The sequence below is a fragment of the Carlito syrichta genome, unplaced genomic scaffold, assembly GCF_000164805.1.
Source record: "Carlito syrichta isolate Samal-C Ts95f unplaced genomic scaffold, Tarsius_syrichta-2.0.1 Scaffold308488, whole genome shotgun sequence".
Classification (NCBI taxonomy): Eukaryota; Metazoa; Chordata; class Mammalia; order Primates; family Tarsiidae; genus Carlito; species Carlito syrichta.
This window is the reverse complement of record NW_007252584.1, coordinates 776,884-790,329: the sequence shown is the minus strand read 5'-3', so window position 1 is coordinate 790,329 and position 13,446 is coordinate 776,884. Positions and strand designations below refer to the sequence as shown.

Genomic DNA, 13,446 nt, shown 5'->3' with positions numbered 1-13,446 from the left:
CATGCAGTACTAAGCAGGGGTCTGCGAGTTTTACTGCTTTCTGGGATAATCTGTTTCATGACCTACGTCAGCACCAAAACTGGAAAGAACTTAGCATGCACCTCCGATGGATACATGCATTAGGCTAGGGAGGCACACGAATCAATGGCAACAGTACATGTTTTGTCCTGTCACCCATCAAAAGGGTAAAAATATGCAAAAATGGTAAAACAAAGTCATCCTCTAATAATCCTGTACCAAAACTCCCTTAATCTGATTAGAAAAACAATTGTTGCTAGAAAAAAATAGGGGTAGAAGGGTAAGTTATATACTCCCTTATAATGAATCAACATTATTATTGATACCTAATAAATAGTTTCCCACTATTTATTAGATATCTCCAGCTTTCTATAGAGAATGCATAAAATCATTCTCTGGTCCTTATGCCTTTCTCTCAACTCCCATATCTTATCCTATTCCATCAGTACCAAGATTTTTCTATATGTAACATTTTTCTTAACTCTATAATTGCCTAAAGTCAAATATAGATTAAAAGATCAAAAATAGATTAAGGTACATATAAAAAGTTCAAAAACATATAAAATTAATCTATAATGTTAGGAAGTCTAGATGGTAGTCCCTTTAGGAAGGGAGAGGTTATGAGTGGGTATCAGGAGGACTAGGTCTTCTAGGGTACTGATAATGTTCTATTTCCTGATTTAGATGATGGTTAGACAGGTATATTCATTTATAATCTGAACACTTGTGATTTGTACACTTCTCAGTTTGTGTGTTAATATTTTAAAAACTCTTTTAAACAATGACCTTTAAAGTTTCAATAAATAGCTGGATGTGGTGGCTCATGTCTGTAATCCCAGCACTTTGGGAGGCAGAGGTAAGAGGACTGCCTGAGTCCAGGGGTTTGAGATAAGCCTGGGAAACTTGGCGAGCCCTTATCTCCACAATAAGTCAAAAAAATTAGCTGGGCGTGGTGGCGTATGCCTGCAGTTCCAGCTACCTGGAAGGCTGAAGCGGAAGGGTCGCCTGAGCCCAGTGGGCAGAGGCTACAGTTGCTGTGAGCATGCCACTGCATTCCAGCCTGGGCAACAAAGTGAGACTTCCACTCCAAAAAAAAAGTTTCAGTAAATAAATCTTTCTAAAAGGAAAACGAAATAAGCTATACTATATTAAAAAGGAAATTAAACTACTCAAAAGTATCTAAAAAGCAAATTGCCACCAACTGTATATTTTTATAGATACTGCCAAAATAGATACTAATCAGCACATATTGCTATGCACTTCATGTTTTTAAATAAAACAAACTCTAAAAGGCAATTTTTTTAAAAGAGTGACCATAAATCTAATTATGTATTTGAAATGCTGACAATTACAATAGCTGAACTTCCTGTACACAAAATGCAAAAACATATTATCATACTGCAAACAGAAATAAAATCCAAACAACAGGGAAGTACTAAGCTCAGGTTTGTACTAATCTCTCATACAGAATTCTATATACTTTAAGAAATATTACAATCCAAAAAATGTAAATGATATGAATACAGAACAGAAGGCAAAATTTTTTTTAAAACATGTCCTAAACCATCTTCTTGGAATAACATATCTCCAATTAGACTTTTAAAATATTTTAAACCAAATTAGTTATAATGAACAACTAAAACAAGTATTAAAAGATTGCTAAAAAGAGTGGCTATTGTTACTGTCTTAAATTTTTGGTTCTCAGGGAATTTTTTACTAATAGGAAACAAAAAAATCCATTTTTTCCATTGTACTTTTCAATAAGAAATATTCATTTTCAGCATTGTAAAGAAGAACCAAATAAAAACCAGTATCTATCATTCACTCAAAATGGTAGAATAGTGACCAAATAAATGAAATCACTTATTTTTTGACACAGTATCAGGGTATGTTTAAATTTTTAAAATAAATAGTTTTGCCCAAAATTAGAGTCACATCCTTTTTACCTTTTAAAAACTTGGCCAAAATTAAGCACCACATATCTTGTACCTTAAAACCTTTGCTAAAAGGTCCATCCTCTTCTACTTTTCAAAGACCTAAAGGTGTTAGTCCTACTCATCTCACTCTGATTTCTTCCCACCATAGGTGAAATGAAATTCTTGAGTATGAAACTGGAACCTAAATGTGGAATCATACACTTCCCCTATGCTCACCTCCATACCAAAAATGGCTCGGTGGACAGTTTCAAGAGAGGATATGACTTGTATCAAATGCTACAAACTTCTTCAGAAGGACTTCTGAATCTGCATGTGTAATCTAGTAAAGCTGTTTCTGACATTTCAAATTTGAAGACTTAGTATAAATTCTGCCCTGGAGTGGGGATCCTTCAGCACACATATGCCAAATGTGTACTTAAGTGAAACTCCACAGAAATGGTACTGAGCTCCTCTCTCATCATACATTCGCCACAGTAACCACCTGGTCATCTGCTTGCAAGAATTCCTAAGAAAAGAGATGTTAAAAGGCCACTTGGTACTATTTCTTTTGACTATCACATTAATAAGAGTATGTTATTTTTAAAACTGTTTATTCTTACCCAGTGGAGGTTGGAGCAAATCTCCTTCCTTTTCACATGTCCCAACTGGCTGTATGTCCGAGGAATCAACAAGCTTCCAAAAATCATTTCTATTGTCACTACCGTCCAGCCGTAAACGTAATCTGACCCCAGTACTTCCAACAACTGTGGCAATACATACTGAAGTAATATTGCGAGGGTCACGGGCTTCTAATTTCATACCAATTTTGAAGTCATTAGCTGGTGGAATCATAGACTATATATATAAATAAAATTTTGTTAAAATGAATCAACTATAAGAAAAGCCACATGGTCAGTTATGCTACCAGAATACCCAAGGAACACTTTAAGTAATAGTCACAACAGATGATAAGTGAAGTTAGAGCTATAAGGGTCAAGGAAAAGATCTCCAAACTCCTTGGCCTGACATGCAGCATAAAAGCACTCCCTGTTGCTGGTCTCACTCCTCTGCCCACTTCCAGGCAACCCAAATACAGTCTCTAAAATACACCCTGAATGGCTTTGTAAGGTAGGAATCTCATTAGGCCATTCTCCTTGAAATAAGCCAACTAGCATGTCACCATCGCCTATAATAAAGTCCAACTCCTCAGTATAGCTTAAACACTCCACACTTTCAACCTCATTCCCACATTATAGCCTCTATCCACCTTGTGTTCCAGCCATCCCACAGCATTCCTTAATGCTCAGATTCTTTCACACACATGTACCTTGGTTTTGGTGTTCTCTCTGTCTGAAACATCCTTTCTCTCATTCCAACCATCTTAAATAGTACCTCTTCTGTAAGCCCTCCTAGTTCAGAGTTATCATACTTTTCATCATTATTTATTTACATATCTGTCTTTCCCTTTAGATGGGCAATCATAAAGGCTTAGTACACCTGACATACAATTAGTTCTTAATGAATGAAAGCAAAAAGACCATTTGCCTCTCAAGTGCCACTAGCACAATTCCACTATCTCCTCACACTACCAGAACCTAACAATCACACAGACATCCTCCAACAAGTTAATGGTTTACATACATACATCTACAGAATGTTAGCATACCTGACGGAAGCACTCTGAAGGAGCACTTATAGATCCAGTATCTTTCAAATACTTGTCCCATTGGAAATCATCTGGAAAAAACACATATACAAAATAGTTTTTTTTAAATATACCCACTATGTGTATACTAACTTTCAGGAATAAAATGGGATTGAGTTTCACACCTCTTAAAAAAATACTTCAAGAGAATAGATACAAACTTCCTGACCTAGATTTGATTTCCAGCATGAAAATAAAACATAAGAAAACTTCCTGATAATAATGGCTCTGACATAAATTATAATTCAAATACTCTCAATGTGATGAGGACTAAAGCAGAGTGATTCTAAAAATGTGGACACTAGAAATAACTAAAGGAATTTTTATAGAGTAATAGCAAAGTCTATTCATCTGTCTCTAATATAAATTTATTCAAGAAATATGTTTTCACCATTTCATACCATTAATGTGAAGGTGTTTGTTAATCATGGGGAGCGAAAGGTATTTAGGTGTGTGGTCTAACAAAATTTCATCCCTGCAATACTTTATGGAAATAAAAAAAAAATCTGAGAAACAGAAGTTTCTCATAGAATATTAGATCTCCACTCAGAATGTCAAGAAGATGATGGACAAACAAAGCAATAAACCAGTCATCAGTACAGTCACTGATATGGATTATTTTAATGATCTACATTTTCTACAAACTCTTGCTATCCTTTCTTATTTGGTCTTCATGACATATTACAATGTTAAAGAAGATACACAAAGCAGAGTACATTACCTGGCTTGCACACTTCAATTCACTGTGTCAGCCAGAATCAAGACACTGAGAAAAAGGCTTGATAGTAGTACTATGTACCATGACGTTTTTTATGCTCTTGTTAAATTTTCTCACTACAAAAATGTTTAGTTTGACGGCTGTCTTTTCTGGAGGAATCGACATTATCAACTTCTTATATATCCTTTGAAAGATACTACACTTACACATTCCACCCAAAAAAAAACACAAAAGAAAACCAGAGTACTGATAAACATTTAACAATCAGCTCCCTAGAAAATACAACAAAAAGTCCAACTAGTAGTATTTTGCAGATTTCTGTGGTATAAATACTGCCACCATGGCTGACCGAAAAGTGCCAAGGTGAAGCTACCAACCATGAAGTTGGGAAGAGATGTGCACAATTGGCTCTGCCAAGCTCCAGTGCACCACCATTACATATGTCTATTATGCATTTATATGTATATGCATATTATATATGGTATTAAGCATGTCATTTGTAACAATAAATACAAGAGATTGTTTTGTTTTTTAAAAATACTGGATGATTCTACTTCCACATGATATAAAGCAAGTAGTACTATTGTGCTGAAAGTCATGCATCAGAAGGTCAAGAATATAGGCTTAAAAAAAAAAGAGCCTGGGCTTTGGAGTCAGACCAGCCTGTTTCCAGTATGACTCTACCTCTTATTGGCTGTGACCCTGAGCAAGTAAATTCACCTTCTCAGCCTCGGTTTCTTCATCTATAAAATGGGGAAAGTAATGTATATGGTACTATGTATTTTGAGATTTAAATAAAGTAGCATACATGTAAGTCATTCAATAAATGGCATATTATAAACTAAATGTCATAGTTGTACCCAAATTTTTGAATACTAGATAACTTTGTCAAAAGTGAAAATTGAGGTCCATGGCTCCAAAATTAAACTGGCCAGATGTTTTAGTGACTCTCCTCAACACTAACCTGGAGGAAGGTTAGTGCTGACAATAAGGAGACCCAAGATTCTAACTGAAGTTCTATCATCAAATAATCTTAGAGTATTTAATCATTTCACATTTATATTACCAAAGAACCAACATTCTTCCATAACCCAGTGAGATTTGTAAAACTTTTCAATGACATTGGAAAATCCCTAAAGCATCTCCCTAACACAAATTTTTTAAAATATTCTATCACCATTTGTATCCGAATGGGCTATAATTTGAGCTAGCAAATCATTTACACTAGTGCTCTGTAATCTGATCACTTTATACCAAATTGCTAGCTAATAACCACATGCAACATTTGCCATTTAGAGGCTTAATTTTTTCTTCTTTCACAAAGCAAAATCTTTAGTCTGCCTTGAAAAAACTGTTCATCTTGGCTGCCCATTTGCTGAGACTCTACCAATAACGTAAGAAAAACACATACAGCTCCAGGCTTTACTAATTTAGACTTGACACATCTACATCAATATCATAGATGGAATCCCCAACCAGAAGTCAAAATAGCCATAAGTCTAAGCTAAGCCTGAGGTCCCAGTATGCCTCTGCATCATGTCCTCATAGCAAAAATGGGGGCAGGAAGTGGGACAGTCTCTCAGAAAAGAAGTCTGGGAACTGATAGGTCCCAGGTGTACAAACATAACTTTGTGATCTAATTGTTATTTGCACATGTCTACGGTCCCTATTCTTGTTTGACTTGCACATTATTCTAGTCCATACATTAACTACAACACCATTTGGCACTGAATATAATCTATTTAAATCCCCCCACTCCACCCCCAGGTCTTCTCCATAGTAAATCAGAATCATGTCTTTCACCAGTGCTAGACTTGGGTTCACAAACTACATGAAGAGGGCAAAATGTCTGGAGCTAGAAGCTTCTCAGCTGAATGATCAGCACCCACTACTTCACAACATTTATCAACAGTAATTAGGCATTTGTTTAATGTCTATCTTGCCCCCTAAGCTCAAAGAAGGCAGAAATCATGTCTGTCTTGTTCATGACTAAATTCCCATAGTAGGTCATCAGTATGTGCCAGGCACTTCCTATGTACTAAGAATGCATCACTTAATAAACCAGATTAAAAAAACAAAACAAAACAAAACTTTGGCTCTCTTGGAGCTTACCTTCTAGCACTCAATGATTTCTAAAATGAGATGCTAGAGTCCAGGACCTGAGAAATATCTGCAGATGGCTGTCAATTTGATTAAGTAATCTCATTTTTTTTTTTGAGTTGGAGTCTCACTCTGTCACCCAGACTGGAGTGCAGTGGCTGCTCCCGGCCATTGCAACCTCGACCTGCTGGGCTCTGGCGATCCTTCTGCCTCAGCCTTCCAAATAGCTGGAACTACAGGCATGTGTTACCACGCCCGGCTAATTTTTGATTTATTGTAGAGACGAGGTCTTGCCAAGTTGCCCAGGCAGGTCTCGAACCCGCGGGTTCAGGCAATCCACTCACCTCAGCCTCCCAAAGGCGCAGGATTATAGGCTGAGCCACCAAGCCCGGTTCATTTTTTAAATCAAAAGTTTGAGAATTTTGCATAGTTACTAGCATTTTACCTTTAAGAATATACTTTCTAAAACTTATTTTTTTAATTTTTTTAAAAAGCCCTTTTGCACTGACTCTAATGTTAGAAGGGTTTTTAATAATAATCTAATTATTTTAAATTGGTAATACATGGTAATTAATAACTAGATACTTACAATTTGTCAAAATTTGCACTGAAATACACAAAGTTGCCTTTTTTGAAACTTAATCCATGCCAATTTTCTTAAACAAAACCAAAGTAAAATTTTCAAAATAAAATACAATTTTAACCATTTTTATTGCTTATATTTTATATTTACAGACGTTTATTGTATATAGGCTATACCAAAAACAGTAAGAGTTCATTTTAACACTGAATGAGAAAGAAAACTACGTTGTGTTAAACTACTTTAAAACCTACCACTTTGCACAGAAGATGTGCCTGACTGAGTTTTCTCCTGAGTCTCCTTCTTGACATCCATGGAATCTAATAAAAAAGAAAATAGTCAGCAATCCTGGGAGGCTACAGCAATAGTTTGAAAGATCACTTCAAAAAACTATAAAATAAAACTATTTTAAATAGGAGCCAGTTTAATTTTATAATTTTATTCTCATTTTCTATATATAACTTATCATTTTCTAATACTATGCACTTTATAATGTGCTCATTTACTTTATCATGTGCCTCACTCTACTCAAATGAAATCTCCAAAAGGGCAGGAATTTATTTTTGTCTGTCTTGTTCACTGCTGTAACCTCAAGTGCTTGGAACAGAACTTGGCAGGCAAAACACCCTCAAGCACCTGTTTAATGAATACACTAATAAACCAAAATGAGCTGATCCTTACAATGTTTAAATTAACATACCTTAGAAATAAAATGGATGCTTTTGAGAGTTCAAAACATAACAGGGACGCTAGACTACAATGTAGTTAAATGAACTAGGTAGAGTTTTTCTCGGTGCTAAGCTAAAGAGCTCAAATAATGCTGGACCTTGTAATCTCTCCAATTCAAAGATACATAATTTCATCCACATATGTTACAGTATGTAGCTCTAAAAGGACTCATTTTTTAAAAACTTAAGCATATTTGTATTAACCATATTTCTTTAATATAATCAAATAACCAGTCAGGTTCATATTTCCCAATTATTTTAATTATTTAAGTGTGTCTGTTTGAATCAGGACCCAAATAAAGTCCACACATAGCTATGGTTGATATGTCTATGTCTCTTTTGATCTATCGGCTCCTCCTCCTTATCTTGTGTTTTTTTTTTCCTTTCCCCTACAATTTTTTTTTTTTTTTTTTTGGCTGATAATACCAGTTGGTTGGTCTTTTAGGGTTTTCCAGCCTGGATTTTGCTGACTGCCTCTCCACAGTGTTGAGTTCCTCTGGCCCTGTATCTTCTCTAAATTGGTATTAGTACTTCAATCCAGAGTTTCGTCAGTCTCAAGTTTGGCTTCTTTCAAAGAAGATAAAATGACTTCATAAGTAGTGATGTCTACAGGAGGCTCCTAATATCTCGTTATCGCTCTTTCTGTGATGTGAACAGTCATAGATGGCTATTGCCTGGATCCATCAGTTTATCAGTGGCTATGAAATGAAGGTATTCTAATTCTCACTCTTCCTTATCCAGAAAACTTCTATAGAGAGAAAACTCCTCTTATGGCCATTCAGTTACCCTCAGGTACAGATCACACAGGGAAGTAACAATCGGTGCTTTACTCTTTTATTTTCTAGTTTTCAAAATGAGTTGGATCTCTAGCATTCTCCACAGATGACCAATAAGTTTTAATTGTTTTATTTTTTAGTATCATTATGAACTCATGGATTTAAACATACTTGGTGTGATCCTTCTGTTGCTGCTTTGCTCATATTTCCCATGCTATAATTGTCAAGGGACAAGCTTCTTAAAGAAGGACCTAAGAATGATGCCATTCAAAGTAACAAGTCTACTTACTAGTTATGACTGAGTGACTCTCAAAATATGTGAACACTTGAGAAGGATATGTGAACTGCTTTCTGTTTAAATGATTTGGCTGATACAAAGAAAGTACACATTTACTGGCCGGGCTCAGTGGCTCAGCCTGTGATCCCAGTGCTTTGGGAGGCCGAGGCGAGTGGATTGCCTGAGCCCGAGGGTTCGAGACCTGGGCAACTTGGTCTCGCCTGGGCAACTTGGCGAGACCTTGTCTCTACAATAAATCAAAAATTAGCTGGGCGTGGTAGCACGCGCCTGTAGTACTTGGAAGGCTGAGGCAGAAGGATCGCTGGAGCCCAGCAGGTCGAGGCTGCAGTGGCCGGGAGTGTGCCACTGCACTCCAGTCTGGCAACAGAATGAAACTCCAACTCAAAAAAGAAAAAAAAAAAAAAAGAAAAGAAAGTACACATTTACTACATAGTTTTACAGTAAGATTTTCTCACCGGAAAAAAAGTGAAACTGTAAAGCCATAGTTAGCTTCTAGAGAAGCTAAGAATCTAGTTATAGAAACTATACTAATACACTTAATAAAATTAGAGGACAGCATTCAGCACTCAGCTTTCAACCAGAGGAAAAGTCCTGAGAGATACAGGACTTAAAGGAGGAACAGGATTTAGGAATGTAAATGTGTAAAGAATGTATTATGGGACGGAAAAATACAACACAAAGCAGAGTGCAAATGAGTATGGTATATTCATAGGATAGTGAACAGACTTTTCACTAGAGCAAGACTGGATGAGACATTTTTTAATCGCTCATACTAGAGTTAGATTTAGATTCTAATCTTGGTTTTGTCACAGACTGTTGTTGAATGACCTGTTCACTTAATCTCCCTGATTTTCAGTTTTCTCATTTATAAAATTAGGAATGAAAGACAAGATTATCTTTAATAACCATTCAGTTCTAAAATTCAAATTCTAAGCACTTAGCATCTCCTATAAATTAAAAAAAATATTTAAAAGGTTTTATTTCAAAAGTTCAATATACCACAAGATATTCATTCCAAACGAATAGCTAAAATATTATCAGTTTTAAAGAAGTAAATCTTACCTTCACTCACTGTTCGTCCCATAATAGGTCTTTTTGGTGTTCTTTCCTACAATGAGAAAAAACAATTTACACCCTCTTTTAGCATTATACATTTCTGACAGGTGGTAGCATTACAAATCAGTTTATAAGGTCAGATCATTTTATCCTCTTTCCCTCAAATAAAAATAATAGATTAGTAGTTGCCTGGGGCTGGGGGAAGAGGGAATGAAGAATGACTGGTAAAGAGCACAGGTATGGGCTTTCCTTTCCTGGGTGACAAAAAATGTTCTAGAATTAGATAGTGGTAATGGTTGTACAACCTTGTGAACATACTGAAAAAAAACACTAAATTGTACACCTTAAAAAGGTGAGTTTTATGGTATATAAATTATATCTCAATTGTAAAAACTAAATGGGTAAGATAAAGCAGATGGTAGGTTAGCAAAGTTAGATTTCAAACTGAGGCCAATCCTAGAAGCCCACTTCTCTTGCCGAGAGGTAGAAGAATCACGACTGTGCTGAAGGAATTTATAAGAACTACAAGAGTCAAGTCTCCTAATAAGAATTACTTGCTAGGCCTGTTTATCTTGAACATAATTCATTAATTTAAACTTTTCCTGCCTGTTCTCAATATGCCAGGTACTCTACAGCAAAGATAAATAATAGGGTGTCCTTGACCTCCAAAGAGTCAGTCTAGTATAAGAAATACACATAAGAACAAAACACTATAAGTGCTATAAAAATAGGTATGTACTCATGTACTCCTAATATGGCAAAAGGATATCATTACTGTTTGGGCCTGTAGTAAGAACATGATGATGTGTGTAAGGAAAGGTAATTTGGCCATTTAAAGGAAGCCTGTGGAGAAAATATTCATAAAGCCACCCAGAGAGTCTTCTATACCTCTGACTCAACAAACTTACACTCAAGAATCACCTCCCTAAAATCTGCTTCTTCTGACATCTTTCTCTTACTAACACTACTGTTTTTCCAGGGAGTTGGTCTTAAAGCCCCAAGTACATTTATTCCTCTTCTTTCATTCACACATTCAATCAGCAGCCAACATGCCCTATCTCATTTCCCTTTCCCCTACCATTCACTGGTTTACACTATTTTTAGCTCCTTACTGATATAGTACCACAGCCACCTAACTTGTCTCACCACCAGTGTCTTCCCCTACCATAATCTACCTGATATACAATGTCAGATACAGTATCAGTTGTTTTCTGTCCAAATCACTCTCCTGCTTCAATAATTTCACTGTTTAATTGAGCAAGAAAAAGTTCTGTGTGGCATATTTAAGGATCCCCCACAATTTCAAAGCCACGTGACACTTACGGTCCACAGCTAAGCTCAAAAGGACTTTGTTTCAATGACACATCATTTTGTTCTTTCTACATAGATACTCTTTTCTCCTCTTCTGTTTCTTGATGTACTATCTTTATGCTTTAAGGCCTAACATAAATGTAACCTCCTTCCTGAAACCTTTCTTGTTACTTTCTCCATTACTAGCATCTGTTTCTAGATGTGATCTAGTCATTTATTTAACAAATATTTACAGAATTATTGTTTTTTGCTTAGTGCTATGTGGATAGAAAATACACAATCTACTACAAAAGTGCTGGAAATCTATTAACTGATCATTATTGAACAAAACAATACAATACAGGGTTTGAGAGAGGTAAAAGTAGTACTCTGTGGGAAGCTAAGAAGGCACTATTAACTGGGAATATAGAAGAAAGTAGCAATTGAATTCAAAGGAAGGGGCACTTGAATTAGTTCTTTAAAGATAAAAATTTCAATGAGCAGAGAAAAAAATGAAAGGAATTTTAAGCTGAAGATACAAAATGAGTGGAAACTAAAGTAACTCTGCTGCTGCACTGGATTATGAAATGTGGGAGTTGCTCAAGTTCCCTCTGGGCTCTCAACTCCCTCTACAGTCTATCTCAGGGACCATGAATTCAGGAGCTACCCAAACACAGATAACTCACAAAACACTACCTCCCCCAGACTTCATCTGTGAAAGTTAGACTGGAATAATCAAGTGGATTGACTGATAAGTCTGCTAGAATGTTGTCAATTAAGGACGATAGCCTAGTGGCTAAAGAAACAGACAAGACAGTAAAATATACAGAGGGTACTGAATTCAGCTAAGTAAGGGGAGATGCACTGTAATCCAGGTAGGGAGTGGAAGCACATATGAACTCAGAGAGCAAAATTCTGTGGGTTACATTAAAACGAGTCTCATTACTATACAAATAAGTTCAGCCCAATAAACTGAGGGATGGGTCACACATAGAAGATATACCCAGGTCTCCATGTCCTTGCAAATACCTAACCCATAGTTAAATTCCTAATCTCAATGGGGCAACTGCTTCCATTAGTTGATTAAGTGATTTTTGTAATCCTAGAAAGTGTAGAAATATGTATATAGATGATTAAAAATAAAACTTTGTGCCTGAGTCCGCGGTTTCGAGACCCGCCTGGGCAACTTGGCGAGACCTCATCTCTACAATAAATCCAAAAATTAGCCAGGAATGGTAGTGCGCGCCTGTAGTTCCAGCTACTTTGAAGGCTGAGATGGAAGAATCGCCAGAGCCCAGCAGGTCGAGGCTGCAGTGGCCGCTCCAGTCTGGGCAACAGAGTGAGATTCCAACTCAAAAAATAAAAAATAAAAATAAAACTTTGAAGAAGACCTTAATAAATAATCCATGTACCATATTCATAAGTTGGAAGACTCAATATTTTTAAGACGTCAATTCTCCCCAAATTGACCAACACAACCAACATATGATAAAATCCCCACAGGTTTTTGGTTTCTTTTTTTTTTGGTAGAAAGTAACAAGCTGATTTTAAGATGTATATGAAAATGTAAAAGACCAGAATACTTAAAACACTGAAAAAGAACAAAGCTGAAGAACTTACATCATCTCATTTCAACAAGCAACAGTAATCAAAACTGTGTGATACTGGTATAGGGAATACAAATTATTATCAGTAGAAATAGAATAGAGTTCAGAAATAGACCCACAAATATACAGTCAATTGATTTTCAACTCAGGGACCAAGGCAATCCAATAGGAAAAAGAAATGTATATTTAAAAGACTGTATATAGATGATTAAAAATAAAACTTTGAAGAAGACCTCAATAAATAATCCATGTGCCATATTCATAAGTTGGAAGACTCAATATTTTTAAGATATCAATTCTCCCCAAATTGACCAATAAAAGAATGGTCCTGTTATTTAAAAGTAGACTTGAATCATTATAAATGTATATTGCAAACTCTAGGGCAACCACAAAAAAAGTTTTCTAAAAAAGTATAATTTATATGCTAACTAAGGAGATAACATAAAATCAAATAAAATGCTCAATTAAAACCATAAAAGGCAGAAAAAAGAATAGACGACAAAAACAGTAACAGAGAACAAAAACAAATAAATAAATAAAAATAAATAGAAAACAGTAAGAAATATTTAAGATATTAATTCAACCATATTAAGAGTCACTTCAAACATCATGGTATAAAATACAATAATTAGCCGGGTTCGGTGGCTCAGCCTG

The 13,446-nt window shown here is 35.7% G+C and overlaps 1 protein-coding gene across 1 annotated transcript in view; it reads right to left on the bottom strand.

Annotated features, from left to right (window-relative positions):
* The window catches only part of LOC103267901 (sex comb on midleg-like protein 2), a 48,523-nt gene that overhangs the window by 18,371 nt on the left and 16,706 nt on the right, over positions 1–13,446 (bottom strand). The window contains exons 2-5 of the mRNA XM_021716229.1: positions 9,902–9,947; positions 7,292–7,357; positions 3,601–3,671; positions 2,555–2,789 (exon numbers count right to left, since the gene is read on the bottom strand). Coding sequence (XP_021571904.1) covers positions 2,555–2,789; positions 3,601–3,671; positions 7,292–7,357; positions 9,902–9,923 — 394 coding nt within the window. The 5' untranslated portion in view covers positions 9,924–9,947. The remainder of the gene's footprint in view (positions 1–2,554; positions 2,790–3,600; positions 3,672–7,291; positions 7,358–9,901; positions 9,948–13,446) is intronic.